This window comes from Dermacentor albipictus, chromosome 10 (assembly GCF_038994185.2).
Source record: "Dermacentor albipictus isolate Rhodes 1998 colony chromosome 10, USDA_Dalb.pri_finalv2, whole genome shotgun sequence".
NCBI classification, from domain to species: Eukaryota; Metazoa; Arthropoda; class Arachnida; order Ixodida; family Ixodidae; genus Dermacentor; species Dermacentor albipictus.
Genome location: NC_091830.1, coordinates 55,087,202 through 55,109,924, shown reverse-complemented (window position 1 = coordinate 55,109,924; position 22,723 = coordinate 55,087,202). Strand labels below are relative to the sequence as shown.

The 22,723-nt window shown below is 44.6% G+C and overlaps 1 protein-coding gene across 2 annotated transcripts; it reads left to right on the top strand.

Annotated features, from left to right (window-relative positions):
• Positions 1-5,426: 5,426 nt before the first annotated feature.
• LOC135907667 (serine proteinase stubble-like) lies at positions 5,427-22,260 on the top strand. 2 transcript variants are annotated; one of them, XM_065439367.2, is made up of 8 exons: positions 5,556-5,731; positions 7,113-7,140; positions 8,165-8,238; positions 9,259-9,374; positions 10,711-10,855; positions 19,324-19,438; positions 20,137-20,285; positions 22,059-22,260. In XM_065439367.2, exons 1-8 carry the CDS (start codon positions 5,684-5,686, stop codon positions 22,242-22,244), a joined length of 861 nt encoding a protein of 286 aa, XP_065295439.1. In that variant the 5' UTR covers positions 5,556-5,683; the 3' UTR covers positions 22,245-22,260. The 2 variants fall into 2 exon arrangements, with proteins under 2 accessions (XP_065295440.1, XP_065295439.1); XM_065439368.2 differs by lacking the exons at positions 9,259-9,374; positions 10,711-10,855 and having other exon boundaries at positions 5,427-5,731.
• The last annotated feature ends 463 nt before the right edge of the window (positions 22,261-22,723 follow it).

The following is a 22,723-nucleotide window of genomic DNA, read 5'->3' as shown; positions in this document are numbered from 1 at the left end:
AACAGGGAGCTACGGATTGACCAGGCAACCAGTTACAGGCGCTCGCTACTGGACGACATCTTGGCCAAGTCACTAATGCAACTTGTGCTGGAAGAGTGCCTCCGCGCTTCCATTGCAATCAATTATGCTGCAGGGCGGCCTTCAGAATGCACACATCAATGGTGAACACAGTGATCATTGCTTGTAGTTTTCCTCATCGTCTGGCCCACCTAAATTGACGCAGTATTGAATACACAGACTGTGTAGCACAGAACAATCTGCCATCCGGTCACTCTTTATGGCTTTATCAATGAGATTTATTAGGTTTTGGTTGCCTTGTTCCCAACGTTTGCCAGTCCACTTTTTGTCAACAGCAAGAATGAAAACACGACTGGAAACGCACACCCAGCATCACGGTTTCATTATTCTTGACCCGTCGTGGTTGCTCAGTGGCAATGGTGTTGGGCTGCTAAGCACGAGGTCGCGGGATCGAATCCCGGCCACGGCGGCCACATTTCGATGGGGGCGAAATGCGAAAACACCCGTGTGCTTAGATTTAGGTGCACGTTAAAGAACCCCAGGTGGTCAAAATTTCCAGAGTCCTCCACTACGGCGTGCCTCATAATCAGAAAGTGGTTTTGGCACGTAAAACCCCAAGTATTATTATTATTACGGTTTCATTCTTTGATATTGGAAATTAAGGACGCGCCGCAAGATGCCCCTACAACAAGCTGGCAGCTAATATGTTCGCTTTTTAGAACCTATGTTATTAATAAACTGATAAGGTTATCAAATGCTCCTAAAGAGTCAGAAGTGTAAGATATTGCGCCTTACAGCAAACAACACGCATCAACCATATTCGACGTCTAACAAGGTGAACTGGCCAATCTATATTTGCCTCATTATTAGAATTATTAGAGCATATGCGATTCATGAACATCTAACACAACTCCTCAAGTAACACACTCTGTAGTTTCGTGACGTTAAACACCCACAAAAAAATGGAGATACCTAACCAACCCCTCCGCCTTATAAAAGGCCGAGACACGGCTGTAAAACTACTGTTTGTCGGAAAAACGAAAATCAAACTTTTTACCTAAGTAAGCATGCGGAAAATTAGTTCTCTGTTGTGTGCTACCTTTTAATGCCATCATATAAAAGGTCACGCGCCAGACATAAGTTTTATGGTGGCCCAAGGAAACATGCCTACCTTTCTTTTCATTTTGGGGTAGGTTTGCAGAAGGGTATAAATGTTTAAACAAAAGTGTACCTAAAAACACTGCATCATGCACGAACTTCAGCAGTGTCTCCGTAAACGTCCTGTCCAGCAGTCAACAGTTCTTGGGTAGGACATGCTTCAGTCCAGCGCTTCGTAATTTCATAACTCTGGTTGCCAGCTTGCAAGAGCATATATAAACAGGTGTGCAGCCTCTGCTATTGCCACAGCTGCTTCCTCAGACGTTGATTTGCGCCGTGAAATTCTGGCGAGTCATTTTCCTTGCCAAGGACTGACTTCTGACACAGACGAAGAAGGGATAAGAAGGAATTATCGTTAGAAGTGGAGCAGCATATTTATACCACTCATTTATTTGAAGAGGCCTTGCACCACTTAAGATTACAGCTAGTAGCCAATAATTCAACGTTGTATTTTCCCTTCCACGTATTTTTTTGCTGTCGGCTATAGTGTATTGGACTAAAATATATTTTGAGCACGCGGCTGGCTGAGAAGTTGAAGGGAGTGTTTCTGAAGGCAATGCAGCTTACGGCTGAAAGCCGTGTGTTTTCGTGCATTAAACTGCACTCACGTGGTATGGTGTGGCACACTAAAGAAAAGCACATCGAGGTCACCTGCAAAGTAAGCTAAATTCGCAGTAGGAGATTATAAGCACATGAATTTGTCGGGGGCGTAATCGTTCCCGAGTCATACAAAAGTAGTTGCGGTGCTCATGGATTCGGCGCCAAATGAAACTATTTTGTAGCAATGAAACATACATTGCGGCTGTCTAAGATGAACAAATATGTAAAATACCCACTGTGTTCCCCATCAGGAATGGAATGCGGCGGGTACTTTTAGGCACTGGGAACCAGAGCCGTCATTGTTACGTGTTGACATATTACGTGTAGGATACGCCTGTTGCACATAGTATATATTCCAAACATGGCTGTTTACATGATAAAACTGTAGTTGAGGTGCACTGCTCGCTGCTTTAGCAGCGAACATTAGAGATTTAAGTGAAACATAATTCACAGACGATATAAACGCTGTCTATATATATACACGAGAATTTGTCGGGCGTTATGGAAGCTGCTGTCTTGCCTGGGACAGCAGCAACTGAGGAAAAGTACGAATCAACAACAACTACTATAAAGCCAAGTGTGATATTCCTGCATGGTTGCCGCCAGTATTCACTCACCGTTGCTTTGTTGTTTCCATCGTCAAATTCCGAACCAAGGATGGATGGCGCCGACAGCTAGCGACTGTATTCGCGATTAAGTGCACTTGGCCTAAAGTGGTGTGCGAGAATTGAATATTCTCGTTTGTGGGTCTTTCGTGACCGACAGTACTAGCATCTGCAGCTCACCACGTTAGGCCCAAACGCGTATGTGTAAGGAAGCAGAGTAAGCAAAAATGTTGAAGAAAATTTTTTTGTGGGCGCAAATTAATATCTGCGGCCTCTTCTGAATACGTATCAGTTGTTTATTTTTCTGAATGTGGCTTTTTTTGCCAAAAACTACCATATTCCGAAACCTATACCTTCTTCCGAATGAATCTGTTTGCAGCAGAAATGGCTCCGAATCAGCGGAGCCAAATGTTTGTTACAAAGTTAGCGGTAATAAAGCAGTTTACCTGCCAACAAATTCTTTCTTCAGCCAAGTGAAGCTCTAGCCGCAGCAAAAAACAAGAATGCATATCTGGCTGGAGACGTGTGAGCAATGCCATCCTGCAATGGCTGGGTACGTGTGAGAAATGCCATCCTTGACAAGCTCCAGAAGTACTATAGTTTGGTCATTAGAATAAATGCAGCAAGATTAGAGGACATGCGAAACGCTGTCTGGGCCACGCATTTTCACACAGCATCAACGGATACCAAACTATGCCACGGCCTTTGCCCGAAAGAGGCCTACACCTGATGTAAATACCACAAAGCCCAGTTGAATGGTGAACCATATGTTCATAATGAACACCTTCCAGTATCCAGCAGTTCTTGAGGCTGTGAAGCCCATTTATAAGCAGCTAGCTATCAGCCCGAGCTATTTCCTAAATGCCTCTACAGGAAAACGCAAAACCCCAACGCGTATTTCGACAAGGTCATGTGGAAATGTGCTCCAAAAAAGGCTTTCCTTGGCCATCAAACACAGAAATTATTCACGCTTGATGCTGCGCTTAGGTCTAATAATGGCAGTATCGCCCGAGTCAATGTGCTGAACTCATTTGAAATTTCACCAGGGCGTTACACAGTGCAGGGGCTACGCGACATTGACCTGCGCCGACAGTACTTCGCTGACGGGACTGCACACCAGGCGACGAAAGAGGCTCGGAAGGCAGGACGTCTAACCACAAAAAGAAAAAGTGATTGTGGTGACGGTTATCTGATTGGTGCCTATTGGAACCGCTCTCCGATTTGGTGTTCTTTCGTAGTACTTTTGTAATGAAGCCCATTTCCCGCTTTAAACGCAATTGTCTCAAAACTTAATTTTCGTGCATTTCTTCCTTTATCTCAGCAACCACAGATGCACAGAACATAATATTCAGCCAATTTATAAGTACAGTATGCGCAGAATGTACAGTAGCAGAATTATTGTTGTGTAATGAAATAATTTTCTTCAAAATTAAATTCATTGCCCAGTACTGAATGATAATTAGGTATCTACAGGAAAATATTATTAAAGAATGGTACGCCCATATTAAGTGATAAATCTTCTACGGTAAAAAGAGGAAAAGCTTCTAATCAATGTCATATTATAAAAATTGTTGAAACCTCTACGATTATAGAGTGAAAGGTACATAAATAATGTCTAAAACACATCGCAGGTACAGGGTCGACCTTGTTCCCTTAAAAGTACCCAGTACTCAGAAAATGCCTCAACCGAAATGCCGGGCGTACATACAACTGATTAGTTGTTATATTCTGACACAATAATTTCATTTTATTACTAACAGAAATACTGATAGCCACAGCGTCGCTCATACTAACTGCTGGAAACTCGATGTTGTAGCCAGAATATTATTTGATCGTGCCGGTTGAGAACGTTGTTAGTGTAGGCGATCTAAACACTGATTTATTTTCCAAACTATGGTGCCTTGAGGGGAAACACATATATCAAGGACAATGAAGCGTGGTGTGGTTTATTTCGATAGCAGTTATATGTACACTCAAGCCGCATTCGTGCAGTAAGGGCCACGGCTGTGCCGACGCAGTGCTGACCACGCACGTGCTGCTCCTGCGGGATAGCTTAGTTCTCCCAACACTCTCGAGAGAAGTGCTGCGAATTTGACTGCAGAAACGAAGAAGCAAATTGTACGCCCCCTCAGCTTCTCTCAGTTGGCTCTGAAGTAGAGCAAGGGCAGCGTCCTGAGACCGACAGCTGGCATGAACACGGTGCACACAACCACTAGCTTTCCTTCTATTACTAGGCAGCTCTCTGTGCACCAATTCGTCGTCCGTAAATAGTTCCTATGAAAACTGACAGTTCGCTTCAAGCTACCAAAGCTGACGTTCTTGTTCTTTTATCTAATCTGGTGCACCAATGATTTCCGGTACCTGCAACACAGACAGCGGCAAAGCGCGTATTAGCGGGTTAACCTTCCATAGCTGCAAAAATGATTCTTTCTGCAGTGGAGTAGCAGTGGCCCGGTGTGCTGCGTAGGACAAAGGTTTCTCGTCCGCGTAATATTTGAAGACCAACGCGGCGCTACATCTAGCTATAGGTTTCCATATCTTTCACTTCGGGCGAAACTGCTCAAACGTCTACGCAATGTTAGGCAATGCGCGCTAGCGAAGACACCTGTGTGCCCAAGACGCCACGCATTGATTCAAGTTTATACCGACTAAAGTTCTGCGACGAAACTGTCATGGAAATTGACGTGCACCAGTCACCTTTCACTATTTCGTTCTACGAATCCGTGAGTTATCTTTTCGTTTCATTTCTGAAAGGCATGTCAATATCTTCTTTCTGCTAGAAAGTGCATAATTCATTTTTGAGGGCGACAGCACTTTTGGCATTTCCATTCAGGCACTACTTGTTATTTATGCTGGCTGTCCAGAGCGAAGATGCTTTTGAACAACCCTGCTGCGACAAGGCTCTTTTGAAAGTGATCACGATACATTTCGTTTAAGGAGCGGCAACGTGACTAGACAGCTGTAAAGCGTGAGACGTTAGGAAAATGGCTCTTCATGTGGGCTGCAGGCACACGAAATTATTTCAGGACAGTTTAGAGTTCACTAACTAATGTTTATCGTGAAAGAAGAATGCTTATATAGTTCCCTTTCTCGCAATTCAAAAGCTTTACGGTAAAGTAATAATGACTATGAAACAAGCAAACAAGCAATAAGGAACAATAAACTGCTGTATACCTCCCTCAATTTGGGATGTCAGCCGTAGCCGTGTCGTTCGAATATGAAGTGTTGTTGCGTAAAACTAGCACAGGAGCACCGCACCTCCCCACTCTTGGACAAACAACTACTGACGTTGCACAAAAGCCATGCGGCGCATATGTGTTGCCATTTTTATTGCGAATCTTTGCCTTCAGGTGAGTGAGACTGGATTTGTGTGAGCCAACACTGGAGATGCTAGGAGAGGTACATATGGAGGAAGTGAGAGTGGCTTGGATAGTGTTACTTGCAAGATGTCAATTTTACACATCCTTAAATTTAATTCTACTTGAAGTAATCAACGGAATATGAGTTTTGGACAATATAAGAGACGTATGCAGCAAATGCATCATTTGCAAATGATTGCAATGATTCGGTGCTAAATATCAATGGAATTTTTGATATTCCAGTAGAGCGAGGGTAAATATGAAGCAGGAAATGAGATGTTCAGGGAGAAAAAAAGTCAACTGATGCACTGTATGCGCAAATATGTAGTAGAAACTCATTACCACACCAGACTCTGTGCGTATGTCTAGTAACATCAACCTTCATACATGTGAATCAGAAAAACCCACACTTTTTTCTATTTTGTTACATGAGATACATAACGTTTTTTGAAAAACAGGATCTGGTCCTACTGCTAGACTTTTCCCTACAGAAGTTTATCTAAGTATTAATTTTTGTAGTACATAAAATATCGCTTCATATTACAGCCTTATGAACCTGCAGAATAAGCATATTACTGTAAACAAGATAAATCTAAATTGTCTTCTGATCAGTCTCCTTTATTGATTTTCGCCTTGGGATACTACTATTTCGATATAAATAAGATCGTGGAAACAAACAATCCAGTTACACTTATTGTCCTTTTTCTTCCTGTTAGGACCAGTGTTTCCAGAAGAGGGTTATTGCGCCGAAAAAACACAACACACAGCAAGCGAGACGGGACTCGCTTGCTCCCGTCTCGCTTGCTGTGTGTTGTTTTTTCGGCGCTATAACCCTCTTCTGGAAACATGAACTAACTAGCCCCCCAACGAGTATTACATAGACCCAGTGTGTTTCTTGTATAACCTCTTAAACACTTTGTCATAACTTACGAACACACACACACATCTAAAGGTATATATCACCTAAAACGTTGATAAACCAAATAACCTACGGATGCATTGAGGCTAATGTTTTTCTGGAAAATTGGTTCAGTTCGAAATTACGACAATCTATCAGAATTAACCAACACAGCGCTGAGTAGAAATAAAGCCATAAGGAGCATTCGAAATCTAGCAAGAGAAGCTTTCAATAATAGCTACACATCGATCTGTCGACACTCGATGAATGTGCAGTTTGCCTATTTTATTGAAGTGAGATGAAAGCCACGCTCACGCAGTTTCCAACACTGTTATTTATGGGTTTTTCTATATTTATGATGTGACCTTGTTTTTAGCACGGTTTCCCTCACATTACAAAATTTAATTTCAAGAAGGTTATATAGTTGAGCTTGTGCAGCTATTTCTTGTGTTTCAATTTTTTGTGCTTTTCCAGATATCCTGTGAACGCATCAACACCCCACGTGAGCGCAATTCAATCGCTTACCCTAAAGAGTGCTGAAGCTCATGCAAATGCCATGCAATGAAGTTTCCCGAGGGGTCCCAGTATGGGTAGAAGCAGAGAAAACAATGCGCGTAGACAGGAATGAATGTTTAGCGCACAAACAAAGCATGTTACGAACAACAGTAAGTACCAAGCAGCATGGACGTGTACATGTCATGTAATTACCAGTGAGCGTGTAAACTGCCGCCCAGTTTCTCAAAGCTTTTTTTCACTGAATCATTTGCCGAACTTGAGTTAAAAGTTCTGACATCTTTAATACTGAGTAGTGATGGAATTTGTTGAATTCGTTGTTGCCGCCATATCTTTCCCTCACGCACCTTATACCCTAGCACAATTGAACTTAACGCAATATGTTTTTTTACCTTGACGTTGTATTTCGCGTGCGCGGAATGTGTGCGTTTAAATTTTGCTTACTACTGATTACATACAGCAACAGGCGAGCACCATAGGTCACGTACTCTCTGAACAGCCGGACGCTGGCCTCTGAACAGCTGTTTTTCAATACGTTACTCCTCTCTTCATGCCTTCTTCGCGTCAAGCCGCCCGCCTGCAACACGCGACAGTGCCTGATCGCAGGCGAGCACTACACGCTCAAACGCTCTAGTGAAGTGCTCCTCCAGAGCCAGGAAGATGGGTGGGAGGAAAGGTACAATTCAGTTACCTGCAGAACAGAATGATGCCGAGGAAGTACCGAGGAAGCATTCATTAAGGGTTTCCTCTGTACGGTTTTTTTCTGAACTCACGTAAAACGACTACATTGTTACGCCGGCTTGTAAGGAATGTTTCAGACGTGACCAAGCATATCTGTTTTTCTCACCAGCAGAAAGAAGGCGAATTACTGTATACGGATGTTTCACAGAGGTATCACACAGTCGGAAACAATAGTACTATATTGTGAGCGTTACATGCCTCACGAGCATCATTTAGGAAGTTTTTTGAGCAGCAAGAGAATGTTACTACGTTCACACGAATGGCTTTTGCAGGGTGCGGTAGAGCGCTCCCACTTTCAAGAATTGTCAACGGACAAACAGTTTCAAGGACAAGAATGCCGTGGATTGTAAGCTACATTCACCAAATTTATTCCGATATTAAAGCCGCGAACACTAAGAGTTGTTTGTTTTACCTCAGAAGAGAAGAGACATATTTCAGAAGCATTGTTCTCTGAATGCACCCTTCAGTGTATACTGCTAAATGTTTTTTTAATCAGCAGCTCAATGTTCATACAGCTGCTCAGTGAAAAAAAAAAAGGCCTTTTGCATCAGTATAGCGAATGTGGATTTTCTGTTACACTGATGCATAATACGAAGTATCTGATACAAGAATACTTAAAATGAGATTTCGCTGCGACCATTCTACTGCAGTACGAAGGGCAATACTATAAAATTTTACCTCTCATTGCGCAAGGTAATAAATACCTGGAAATGTAGGGTTCTCCAGTCATGTATTAAATGCTCGTATAGTTGAAATGTCGTTTCACAAGTATAAAATCAAAAATAGAGGCTGACAAATGGGATATGACGCGTGGTATCAAGGTTATAAACAGGGATAAGGTGCCTCAGAAAGGTTGGACAATGTGGGGAAAGGCAGGCCAGCACTTCTGAAGTACCTTATCCCTATTTATCACGTTTATGACATGCTTCCCAAGTATTGCAATTTGTATTCCGATTCGAATATTTGCACATAAATGAACTATCATTTTCAATAATACTTGCTTGCAAAATGGTCGTAACGAATAGGCCTTAAAGTAGGTACGTTATTCTAGTACGCGTGTTGTAATACAAATAGTCCTATTGATGTAGTTGTGCAGGCGCGTTTTATGTTGCCTTCTGGCTAAACGTATGAATGTTCGGCATTCGACAGATTGCATAATGAACTGCTTCCCAAAATTGAAAATGGTAGCAGACGGAATGTCGTCGGAGCCACGTATTGACAAGGGGTCTCGTCAGACAGGTCCCCCTGTATAAAATTTTGGCCCCAGCAACATTTCTCGTTCGATCGGCGTTATTGACTTCAAGTCTAACTTTTCCTGAGAAATCCAGTCTTGTTTGCATCGCTTACAGTTTTCCGGGGTACTTAGGTGTTTCTTCGAGTGTCCTTTCGTCGAGGAAGCCATGTTCACAACATCCTGGCCTGCAGCGGCAGCATTGTATCTCCCAGCTTTGTGGTTTCAGCTGCCCACTGCCTAACTGAACCGTTCGTACTTTTTTGCACTATTTAAACACTACATCTATGTGGCACATTTTAAGGCTTAATATATTATCTTAGCAAATGTAACTTCCGCAGTATATCTGGTCGACTGTATGCTATTTTTCAAAAGGATTGAAGAAAACAAGATTTAATTGTGCATTACGGTAGCCAATATTTAGCATGATGCATAACACTGACGTCACTAAGAGGTGCATAAGTGCAAGCCGTCTTTGAAAAGTTAAAATTACTAGGGAATAATTTTGCCTATAACGAATGCGCAGAAACAAAATACACACGGTAGAAATACTTGAATAATTGTTTTTTTGGGACATGCATTCTGCATCAAACAATTGTAATTAGATGAGTGTGTATAGGATTTGGGAAAGTATGACCTTTATACAAATAATCCTGGGGTGTGAGACATGAAAGTGCGGGAGCGAAGTAAAAAATTAATTGCGTCATGGGATTTTACTTGCCAAAACCTCAATCCGATTATGACGCACGTCGTGGTTGGAGACACCTGAAATTTTGACCAGCGAGGTTTCTTGAGGTGCATGTAAATCTAAGCACACAGGTGTTTTCGCATTTCGCCCCCATCAAGCTGCGGCCGCCGTGGCTGGGTTTCGATTCCACGACCTAGTGCTTAGCAGCCCAACACCATAGACAAAAAGCCACCACGGCGTGTACGACGCACACTTAGTTGGGAAAGTGGTGATGTAAGGCTAAAATAGTATTATGAACTCAGTCTGTATGCTATAGAGTTTATTCTATCTTGTCCGGTTTAGCTATTCAACATTCCTCAAATTTGTTTTCATAATTTGTAACAGCTCCTCCACTAACCCTTATGTTCGTTAATTCAGTTCCCTGAAATGCAAGCAGAAAACGATACTGGTGAGCTAACAGCCTCCTTCATCACACGCTGCAGCAGTAAGGTATTTATTACGTGGTACATGCTATAAAAATAAAACTGTTTACAATCTAACGCATCACTAAAATAAATCTTTGCTGTTACATAACAACTAACTGCCACATCTCTTATGGGATATTGCATTTATTTCTGTAATTATGCTGTACAGAGTAGTAAGGCTTACATGAATTCCATATTATAAATTGTAATGCTTTGTAAAACTTCTTCAACTGTATGATTGCCCATTTTGGCTGCCAAGAAGAAATAATTAATTTGACTCGAGGGCGTTTTATATATATGGTTTTGAAGATATCAGTAAAGGCAATTTGTTGCATGGTGGAATAATGTATACAGGAAGCAGATTTCATGTATTTCTTGCAGTGGCTATAATGCATAGTTTCTCATGTTTTTTGTTTTTTGTTTTTGTTTGTGAAGGAACGACGAGACAGCCGCCTCCAGTGTCATGGTATACTATAACAGCACGGAAAGAAAAAAGGGGCCCAAAATACAAGCAAAACGTTTCGCTCGCCACCCAGAATTTGTACTGAGAGTTTACGCCAATGACGTTGCGATTTTGCAGGTACGTATGCAAAATAGGTGACCCCTATACGAAATCATTGCGCTTTGTACACACCGCAGGCAGCATGGGCAACGCTTTGATACACAGTGGGCAGGACTATTAGTCTTGACTTGTCTTGGCTTCACAATAGCTTTTATTCACAATACTGAACCTGTAACTACGTTTGAACAGGCCGCAGCACCAGTTGTATGTCTGTTCCCCATTCGACGTTCCCGTAAATATGGAGGCAACCTGGATGAATTCTTTTCATCGCATCTTGTATCACAGGATCTTGCATCTGCAGGATTCTTCAGCGTTTTTACGCGCAGGTGTAAGTGGCCCGCGAGTGTAATCGGCGATAATTAGTTTGAAGCAGCGAATGAAGCGAGCGCCGGAGGAGAAATGCACCTAATGGTAGAGAAGGGAATCGCACCGCCGTGAAAATATGAAGGGATGCGTAGAGCACGCGGTAAAGCAACGCCACCTAGACGAAAAATCTAGGTGGCGCTGGGCGAAGCGGGGAAGTAACGTCCCTTTGTACGCTCCCGCAGGGAGCAGACCTGAGCATAGGACCGGCATTATGTTACAGCTGTGCCGTGAAGCCACTCCTCACGCGCGCAGGAGGCAAATGCCACACGGTATTCCATTAGCCCAGCGACATTTTTAGTTTATGCGTGCTAATATACGCGTGCATATACAAAGAGACGCATGAACGTGTACATAGGTGATAGCACGACCCTGACTACCTCAGTGGCTCGAATATCCCGAGTACGCCCATGGCTCCAATACCTGAAACCTTCATGTGCAAACACGCGATAGTTGGCGTAATAGTTCTGCGGAAACACACAAGGTTGAGAGAAGTAATTAATAAAGGGAAAATGAGAAATCCACCCAATCGTAGCAATTGCTACGATTTGGTGGATGTTTGAATCTCCCTTTATTAAACACGCAGTATTTTGGCTGCTCAAATCATCTGAATAATGATCATCGCCAAGTGAACTATCGTGCCAGCAGTAATGTCAGTGACCGTTAACAGAACATCATTTATCACTAAACGTCATTCACAGCGGCTGCACGTTTTCTATATGTGCGGTGCAGACACGTAGATTTAAAAGCATTTCAAATGTTGACACGTGCCCATTTTATTGAAAGCTTATTTTTACGATTCATTCATACTGTTAGGCGAACGAAATAGTAACAGCTGGAGACTATTTACAAATTGTACTTTCAAAGGATAGTGCAGCGCTGGCCACTTCAGCGGACAGCTCGAGAGCCAGGGAGCGTTCGTCATCTTTGTCGGGGTGCCCGCGTGCATCGTCCACAAGAAACACGCAATATGCATGTATCAATACCACAGACTAAGCAGCTGCTTCGTAGCAGCAAATCTGCAAGTGGAAATGAATTCTGAATGCTGGATTTTCTAGTATAAATTTAATATGTACAAGCGAATGGATGACTAATGGCTGCTGGCAGAAAGGCAAGATCGCTGCTGCTTGGATCTTTGGTGGGCAGAATTCAAAGAAACTGGAAAGGCAGAAGCTATCTAGAGTAACAAAAGGCTATTTTTATTGCACTATTCACATCAGCATGGCAAATTTCCAAAGTACTTATTCACACATTGTTGACCGTAATATGAGGACACATCTTTCTTGATCTCTTCATACTACTCAGGTCAATTTACTATAACACAGCACTCATCAAACGTACATTCCTCATGTCGTCTAAGGCCAGTCTAACAAATAACTGAGCACTGAGCATGTTTTGATTCTTGGTAGCAGCTATTCATGTCTGTGTCAAGAAATAAAACACTCAGTTGTTAGTGCGCCTACCTGGTTGTCCCGTGTCATCTTCCTTCGTACGTCGTTTAATTTTATACCTTTGTCGCAATCATGATCTGACAAACAAGATATTTCGGACGATAAATGGTGAAATAATCACAGCTGTCTCATAAGCGGGAGCGCGGGTGGTTTTCGTCTATTACAACAAAATGAATACTAGCACATCAACCAACGTTACATGGAAGGTAAAAAGCCGACAAAATATAATATAAATAACAGATAAGGGAAAAATCAGGGAGCAACGGGTAAATTGCATCTCCTAGAATTTACTCTGTTTTGAACACACTGTCTAGATAGACATAGTCAGAACAATCGTACAAGCAACACAGTGAATTGGACGTATTTGTAAGTTTACAGTATTGGCGTATATGTGCAGCGTGACACAAACCTATCATTCATACCTTGTCCTTTGTTTCTTTTTCTTCCGCTGCACATATGCGCCAAAAAGTGTATGAATGAACAACCCCTCATGCCTTCTACTACTCGCACATCCTGGTCCATTTCGCAGCCGGCTGATATCGGCCCATACTCAGAAGCCATACCAGTCGCCGGCCCACGTCTGTCCATTGATACCACACGGCATAAAAAGGTTTACCACCATCCGTGTGGTTTGGGTAGTTTGGTGCGCTACACCACATCATGCTGGAACGCAAGTGTCAATATGATCTGTTTCGTATCACTTCACCAAATTGCTGACTTAATATCAGCGAGTACTGTACATGTAACCCGGAGCCGATTAATGCAACGCACGCATGACGGTCCGCTAATCGCAATGTCGATGGAACTCACTGAAACGACGCGTCGGCATCGCACCCGTAAAGTTGGCTTCACAGCTGCGCCTTTGAACATTTAACGTCCCTTTGTACCGCGTGATAGCGCTCGGTGGAGAGCTGTGCCTGCGGTGCTGGAAAAGTTATGTGCAATTCTGCTCCCTGCGGGAGCATATACAGGAAAATTACGGCCAAAGAGAAAAAAGGCGAAGCGTCGCGGAGGAGGAGGGTAGAGGGAGGCGCGCCGGGTTGACCACCACTGGCAGTTGCTACGGGTGCTGGGTGTAGTGTGGACGTTCCGGGTTCGTCTCGTGATAACATCGCTCTCGTGCCCCCTGTCCTATTTGTGCGAGGGAAAGTGTGCGAAGATGAGCTGACGATGGTGGCTCAATCTAGAGAGAAAAGCAGGGTGGAAGTGCGTCGTCGGGGAGTGGGTCTACTCCTGCGAATGCTGCATATGGCAGAGCCGCGCGAGGCCTCTCTTCAAAGGGATCTGTGGTGTGGACAGTCTTGGTGCGCCGAGCGCCCATAGCTTCACGTCCACTATAGTACCCACATGGTTGCGCGTCGCCTGCGTTCACGATTAAAACCTCACTGTAACGTTTTTCATCCTGATGTAGTCTTTCCCAGAGAGCACGATGGATGTAGCTCCCGTATAGTTTGTCTGATTCTTCTTTTATCGAATCATCTGTAATGTTTTTCGTAAGAACTGTCATTATTAAGAATATTATATGGACGAAGACGCAGAAAATCCGGCGTCTTTGATGTGAGCGAAGCCAAATGATGGTCCATAAAGGCTCCGAACCCTCAACCTCTGGCGCCGTGTCAAGCCCACAACCTTTGATGTGAATTATGGAACAGTACATTAGGGCACTCGAACCCACGACCTCTGGTGGGGGTAAACGCGCGACTTAAGTGGTAATTAAGCCGAACGCAATTAAAGCGCAGCTAATTAGGGTAGAATGAATTAAGGCACTCAAACCCACGACCCTTCGTGGGAGTAGAACCAAAGAATTAGATGTCCCAAAAGCTAATTACTCAATTACTGAAAGAGCATAGGCATCACGCGGTAGTCGCACTGCTTTCGCATTCATCCACGTAGGGACAACTTAGGGTCCTTGGAACTGTTTTTTTATGCGAAGCATATTAGCGTAGGTTGCGGGCCTTCGCGCGATGCCCGGCGGTGGCCACCATTGACCCTGAAGTGGGGTCACGTGACAATGCGTCACGTGATGACGTGACACAGGCTGCAGATGGGGCCTCATATCGCGCCGTCGGTCGCCTCCCGGCGATGGCCACCAATGACCTTCAAGTGACCTTCAAGTAGGCCACCTGACATGACGTCACGTGATGACGTCACACCGGCTGCAGATGGGGCCTCATATCGCGCCGTCGGTCGCCTCCCGGCGGTGGCCACCATTGACCCTGAAGTGAGATCACATGATGTGACGTCACGTGATGACGTCACAGCGGATGCAGATGGGGCCTCATATCGCGCCGTCGGTCGCCTCCCGGCGGTGGCCACCACGCTTCGGTTCGCGCCGTCGCGCGCGACGCGGTACGGCGCCACCATCGCTGCATCATGTGATATGTGACGTCACGCCAGGGATGAAGCGGCGCGCGCCCGCCGTCGCGTCAGTCTCTGTGCCCGCAACCGCACCAGCGTCTTTGCGCCGTGCGTGTATGCGGTCAAGATGCCTCCAAACGCTACGGATACGCTAAGGTTAAGCCCAGTGGATGCGAAGCATCCACTGGGCTTAACTTTGATAAGCCTCCAATTTTAATTTCTTCCAGTTATATCTACTTCGGTGGCTATATCGCTATTTCACTCTGCTCCAAGCACATACTCGCGGTTGAAAACAAGAAAGGGGCTGGCAGATGGAATGGCACACTGTGGTATAAACTTTTTTAAAACAGGGTTGAAGTGCCTCAGACAGGCTGGCCAACGTTTCGATAGGTGGACCTATCTTCGTCAAAGGCAGCCTCGTCATCCTCGGCGTGTTAGTTTTAAAGGGTTAGTGCAGTGACGTCACGTGCGGGTGTTGTCGCTGGCGGCTGGTTTTAAAGAGAGAGATTACAAGAGGGAACAGGCGTTGTCGTCCGACCTCTGTGAGCCTCATTCTCAAGACGAAGGGACAAGAGCGTGAGAGTGGGCACGCGGGGAGGAAAGAAAAGAAATAGAAGCAGAAAAAAGAGGGGGAAAAAAGGAAAAAAAAAAGCAGGGGGGAGCCATGGCCGTACCAAGACACAACAAAGGGGGGGAGGTGAAAGAAAAAGAAAGAGAAAAATGAAATCTTTTAAGAAATACGGGGGCTTGGGAGCGTGTTGGGGATGTGAAAGGTTAGGAGGTATTCAGGGGAGTCGTTGGCGGCATGTTTTTGAGGCATTAGAACGGCCGGTCAAGCAATAGGTCGAGTAATTTTGAAATAGTTAAGGTGGCGGCGAGGAGTCTGCGGTGCAATGTGTGGGGGTGACTGAAAGGCAGCGGCATGGTCTTTCAAGGGGCACTGCCCCACGCGCTTAACGTAGGTGTCGTTACGGCGGCATCCAGAAGGCGATACTCCGGGTTGAGGCGCCGAAAAAGGCATATTGACTTCGGAATGTGTTGTCGAGGGGATTTCAAAAAAAAGGCTAAAAAAGGGGGGCAGGGGGAAGGGGGGGGCGAAATCGGTATAGCAAACAGGAGGGTGACGCGTGCAGAAGCGGGCGCGGGCAAGTGTACATGGAAGAAGGGGATCGTACACTTGGTGTAGACGTAAAATCCTGAAAGAGTACATTAAATTGAGTAGTAGGCAGGAAATTTTTTTCCCTTTCTCCCCCTCTCCCTTTCCCTTCCCTTTTTCCTCCGAAATGAAAGAGTAGGTGAGGTTAAGAACTAAAGTTGGCTGGTGGCCTAATGTGTTTTGTGTATTGGTTGATGATATGAGAGTTTCAGATTTAAGTTACAGCTTTTAAAGATTCTAAGTTGCCGCGTGCCAAATTAATTCCTGTCGGGTGTAGGCAATTAAACTTAAGGCAATTAAAGTTTAATTGCCTACACCCGACAGGAATTAATTTGGCACGCGGCAACTTAGAATCTTTAAAAGCTGTAACTTAAATCTGAAACTCTCATATCATCAACCAATACACAAAACACATTAGGCCACCAGCCAACTTTAGTTCTTAACCTCACCTACTCTTTCATTTCGGAGGAAAAAGGGAAGGGAAAGGGAGAGGGGGAGAAAGGGAAAAAAATTTCCTGCCTACTACTCAATTTAATGTACTCTTTCAGGATTTTACGTCTACACCAAGTGTACGATCCCCTTCTTCCATGTACACTTGCCCGCGCCCGCTTCTGCACGCGTCACCCTCCTGTTTGCTATACCGATTTCGCCCCCCCCTTCCTCCTGCCCCCCTTTTTTAGCCTTTTTTTTGAAATCCCCTCGACAACACATTCCGAAGTCAATATGACTTTTTCGGCGCCTCAACCCGGAGTATCGCCTTCTGGATGCCGCCGTAACGACACCTACGTTAAGCGCGTGGGGCAGTGCCCCTTGAAAGACCATGCCGCTGCCTTTCAGTCACCCCCACACATTGCACCGCAGACTCCTCGCCGCCACCTTAACTATTTCAAAATTACTCGACCTATTGCTTGACCGGCCGTTCTAATGCCTCAAAAACATGCCGCCAACGACTCCCCTGAATACCTCCTAACCTTTCACATCCCCAGCACGCTCCCAAGCCCCCGTATTTCTTAAAAGATTTCATTTTTCTCTTTCTTTTTCTTTCACCCCCCCCCTTTGTTGTGTCTTGGTACGGCCATGGCTCCCCCCTGCTTTTTTTTCCTTTTTTTCCCCCTCTTTTTTCTGCTTCTATTTCTTTTCTTTCCTCCCCGCGTGCCCACTCTCACGCTCTTGTCCCTTCGTCTTGAGAATGAGGCTCACAGACGTCGGACGACAACGCCTGTTCCCTCTTGTAATCTCTCTCTTTAAAACCAGCCGCCAGCGACAACACCCGCACGTGACGTCACTGCACTAACCCTTTAAAACTAACACGCCGAGGATGACGAGGCCGCCTTTGACGAAGATAGGTCCACCTATCGAAACGTTGGCCAGCCTGTCTGAGGCACTTCAACCCTGTTTTAAAAAAGTTTATATCGCGGTTGAAAAGGATGTTCATTGAAGGCTTGTTCCGATGCAATCACCCTTCCGGTAATCTGTCGTAGACCAATATCTACACGAGCTCCAAGTCAAAACTCAAAGTCAATGGGCCCCAGTAAAAGCTGGGGCCCATTCCTAACGTATTCGAAAGGAAAAATTTCGCTTTCTTATAGTAAAGGCTGGGATTTCTTTCGACTCCCACAGCCAATGACGACGCCAATAAATGGCCATTGAGCTGGTTGCGATCACTGCTCTGAGATGGCCACTTCCTTTCTTGTTTCCTGGCTGAAATGTAACTTCGTAACTCGAAAGAAGACATTTTTGTGGGAAAGTGTCACGTATGGCGACCCTTCTGCTAGCCGGCAAGGTTGTGCAAAAAACTAACCTACCTGTGGGCGTCTGAGTGTGCTTCGCAGCTACCTAACCCGATCCACTGGGCTCCAAGAGGCAGTCCTTCGCTACGCGTTTGTGCGCGTTGGGGACCCGTCACTTTTTGATCAGACAGCCTTCCCCTCCCGCCTCATGCAGCCTTCACACCAGAATGCGACAAAGTAGCTAGTGATGCCATTCCGGCAAAGCGTTCTAGTTGAACGAATTTGGCAATGTCGTGTACTTTTATGCGTATGCATGCGTATGTATTTTTTGTTGTTCTTTCATTAGCTCACTCTGCGAGTGCTTTTCTTCTTTATCTCTCTGTCTCCCTTTACGTCTTCCCTAGTGCAGGGTAGCAAACGGGACATTTCTCTTTCCGGTGAGGATGTCTGAGAGAATAATTATAAGGTCACACAGCTCGCGAGCACTTACATCAGAAGTATTCTACCTGGCTTAACTCTCTGAGATGTGTCCGTTTCGTTTGCGTAGGCAAAGGTGCAAGTTTCGTAGAAGAAATTCTTGGAATTTATTTCCTTAACTGAAACGGTAACTGTCAGCATGTCTGTGTAGGTAAAGTAGGTGGCGCGCATAGGAGTATCCACCAAAACTTTAAATGCTCCAGCCGGTACCAACACCCGCTAAATACAGTATACGTTTATCCTTTACTTCACAAGAACTGGGTGCTGCACAAGATAAAAGGTGTTCCTGCATAGAGCGAAGTAAGAATCTGACTTAGCTGTTTCTCGCCAGCAACGCGGATTAGATTCGGGAAAATGTATCTGCATTGCGCCGAAACGCTGTACTCGTTTCCCGTCAGATAAATCAGATAAGGAGGCAAAGTGTGTTATCTGGTGTTTGATTTAAGAGGGTTTAGCCACTAAAAAATTACCCACAAGTAATCTGCTGATGCTCCATGCAAATGTCGCGTTGCGGCATCGTTTCACGTTAAGAGCGATCACTATGCTATACCTGCTTTAAGCCCAGAAAACGTCTGCTTCCGTGAATCTGACCTTCAAGCTCAACCAAGGTCAAACTGGGAGTTAGCCTGCCACTGCTGGCGGCTGCTGGGTACGCCGCGTGGGCGCCCATAACTTCAAAACGATGCGTGTTGTGTACATAATTCACTGAGTGCTGGTAGCTTCGCATGCGCTGTGCTTTCGGCACTTAGTTCGCCCTGGAGCGAGACGCAGCAGCAACAGCTAGGCACGCTCGCTGCTGCTGCAGCACCGAGCAGCGTGTCTGTGTTGTTTGTTTCCTGAACTTGTAACCAGCTTCCTGCGTTTATGATCCATCTCATCCTTGGAAGTAGACTGTATGCATCACGTAGAATTTATTGTTGTTGTTCAAATGAGCTCGATTTTTTTTCACAGCTTGAAAAGCCATTAAACTTTGACAAGTTTGTCTCACCAGTATGTCTCCCTAAAAAGCCGATAAGCACTACTGGAAGGCCTCTACTTATCGCTGGCTGGGGGTTCACCAAGGAAGGCAAGCATGTTTTGTTTATATTTTGTATTCTTTATCCCTGCATCACCTGCAACTTCAACAAGCCATTACTGTTGGATGTAAATTGTGGTAAAACACATCAACGTGCTCGCGTTGCACTAATCCGCAGGTAATGAATTCTGAGCGACAATAGTTTGGAGTATTCGTGGACTGAGTATTCCTCCGTCGTCTCACGTGCTGCTCTGCTGCCACTAGTGGCATATTGGTTCAGTTTGGCGATTTCCGGAGCTCCGCAACAGGACCAACATACTCACTGTGATTAGCACACCTAGTCAAGCACGTAACTAGTTCTAACGTGGGCGGAAGCTGAGTGGTAGCGATGATGCGGTAGCGCCACTAGATTCTTGTTGTTGTAAAGCACCAAATTAGCGCTCTGGGACGCCTAAATTCATGCATTGCAAAGGCAAATTTAGCGTACTGATTGTCGCTGTGGAGACATATACAGTACACATGCAAGAAAATTATTTCTCGGAGATATACAGTATCCTTAGTTGTATACGTTATTTTGTTGTAAGGGCAATTGTTGTACGCGCATTCTAATGTATTGTATAGCGTTAGCATCATAATAGCATAAACGAATAAATAATTGACCACAAAAAATGTGTGGCAGTATAAATGTTCATTGAGGGAAGTATTATTCTGGTAAGAAGTGACCTTAAAATGGACTGTTCATGTTGCAGGTGGCCCGGACTCTGACACACTCCGATATATTCTTAAGAAGGAACTGCCATATAAACAGTGCAAGCCCCTGTTACATCATGAAGCCCAACTGACACTTAATGAAACCATCGTCATTTGTGCGACAGCAAGGTCTAAAGATGCCTGCACTGTGAGTATAAAATCTGTGGCACTTAACTTCTCATGTGTCTGAAACTTGTGCATTGGACCAGTAGCGGAAGTTCTTGTGCGGTTGCCTCCAAAATAGTAAGCCGTCTTATGACATGAGGAGCCTGTATTGCTTCAGATCGTTATACAGATTCCGTAATAAGAGGGTTACTAAGGTGTTACGATGCAGCTGCAGCGACGATAGTGGTTGAGACATAAAATTTGATTTGTTCCAAATGTTCTACTTCTACCTGGCGTACAACATACCTGAACGCACGCCTCATGCTGTTTTTAGCAATCGCGTTAAAAAATATTATGACCTAAGTATATAACCTGCGCTAATTAAACCAATTGGTCAAGTTCTGCTGTCGAATTAGCTACAAAAGCACTACAATTTCTCAGTAACCGAAACATACTGTGATGCGCGGGCTTGAAATAGAAAACTGCACAGAGAGCTGACGATGATCAAGCATAAACAGTGATACACGAAGGTGTTCACATTTAGGGATGTCACGGACCTTCCGGACGAAGTGAAGCTGAACTAGGTTCGAAGGCGTAGAAACTGAAAATGATATAATGCATAAAGTTCAACATTAAAAAGAGTCAGAACTGATTAGTCGCTCTGAATTTGTAACATGGTTAATCCAATAATCTCAATGAGGGGACGTCTCGCGACAAACCAAAATTGTCGTGCACCAGGGATCAGCACGAGGCCAAAAAGGGGCATCGTAAGTACAAATAATCATCTCTAAAAGAAGTTTTGCCATAGGGGTCGCCGAAATAAGTTTTCAAAAGACTGCCTCATGTCGGAGTGAGAGTAATAAATGCCGAAAAAATTGGCATACCATTAGAAAAAGAAGGTTTTCAAAACCGGCATAGCAAGAATTGTTTTCAAAGAGAAATTTCGTAACAATAGTGTTGTCTTCCGTCATTTAATATGTACATGGTGTACTTCATATCAACAAAGCTACTGTTGTCGGCAGGACATGATGCAGAGTGCCAGTGGATATGGCGTTCGGCATCGGGATATGGCGTTTGGTATCGGAACATTTACATTTATATGCAGAGCTACAGATACGAATAGCTAAATGCAACTGCATACAGCATCGATGTCTGACACCCGCCGTGGTTGATCAGTGGCTATGTTGTTAGGTTGCTGAACACGAGGTCGCGGGATTGAATCCCGGCCACGGCGGCCGCATTTCGATGGGGGCGAAATGCGAAAACACCCATGTACTTAGATTTAGGTGCACGATTTAGGAATACGGCGTGCCTCATAATCAGAAAGTGGTTTTGGCACGTAAAACCCCCATGATCATCATCATCGATGTCTGATGTGCGTATCCTTGTAATCGTATGGTAACAGCCCTCGCACTTTCGCTGACAAACTGGCGTAAAATGTTTTAGCAACAGGTCCGCTGCCAATGTTGAGGTGAATTTTAAGCGTACATACGAATGGCGGCCGATGAATTAACGCCTGGTTCAAGGGTTGTGCCATTGAAGTTGTTGTTAACACACCGCATTGTTATTACACCACCGAAACCAATACTGCTGTCACACTTAATGATTCGAACATTTGCAAGGCTGAGAAACGAGTTGGTTTCGAATGCTTAGAGCCTCCATAGCGAAAAATGCCGTGGCACATGCAACTGTATGGTGAGATCGCTGCTTACTCCACGAACATATATCGTCTGCTTCAAAAGTTCTTAAACGTCATAAAATTTTTATATTTGTCCTTGTAGTAAACACTTCGCCTTTCTTGTTTCTTTTCCCCAAGGGCGACTCTGGTGCACCAGTGACTACATGGAACAAACGTGGGAAATTTTTTCAAGTCGGGATTGTTTCCTTTGGCTACGGCTGCGCCAGGCCAAATGACGCGAGTGGTTACACGAGGGTAGCCACCTTTGTACCCTGGATATTGAGTGTAAAGAAACGCTATGAACGAGACGGCCACAGCAAATAAAAACTAAACCCAGATACTTTATGTGCGATTTCTCAAGCATTTGCTGCGTCAAAAGAAACGAGCTGCATAAGAAAAATGAAAGCGAGCTTACCAGATAGTCGTATACATAAAAAAGCCAGCAAAGTTTCCTAATAGCACAAAGTCCGTAATTTAAGTGGGGGGCAGGTAAGGCAGGTAGGGCAGGTAGGGCAGGTAGGGTGGCGGATCCGGATCATGAGACGGAAATAATCAGACGGATAGGAATGGGCTGGGGTGCACTTGGCAGGCATTCTCAGATCATGAACAGCAGGTTGCCATTATCCCTCAAGAGAAAAGTATATAATAGCTGTGTCTTACTAGTACTCACCTACGGGGCAGAAACCTGGAGGCTTACGAAAAGGGTTCCACTCAAATTGAGCACGACGCAACGAGCTATGGAAAGAATGATAGGTGTAACGTTAAGGGATAAGAAAAGAGCAGATTGGGTGAGGGAAAAAACG

What these genes read in the sequence shown, in the direction of transcription:
- LOC135907667 (XM_065439367.2), top strand. Translation starts at nt 5,684, where the DNA reads ATGCGGCGCATATGTGTTGCCATTTTTATTGCGAATCTTTGCCTTCAG. An exon ending in TTGCGAATCTTTGCCTTCAG is followed by an intron (nt 5,732 to 7,112) that starts GTGAGTGAGACT and finishes GTGCTTTTCCAG; the next exon opens with ATATCCTGTGAACGCATCAA. An exon ending in ATGACGTTGCGATTTTGCAG is followed by an intron (nt 10,856 to 19,323) that starts GTACGTATGCAA and finishes TTTTTTTCACAG; the next exon opens with CTTGAAAAGCCATTAAACTT.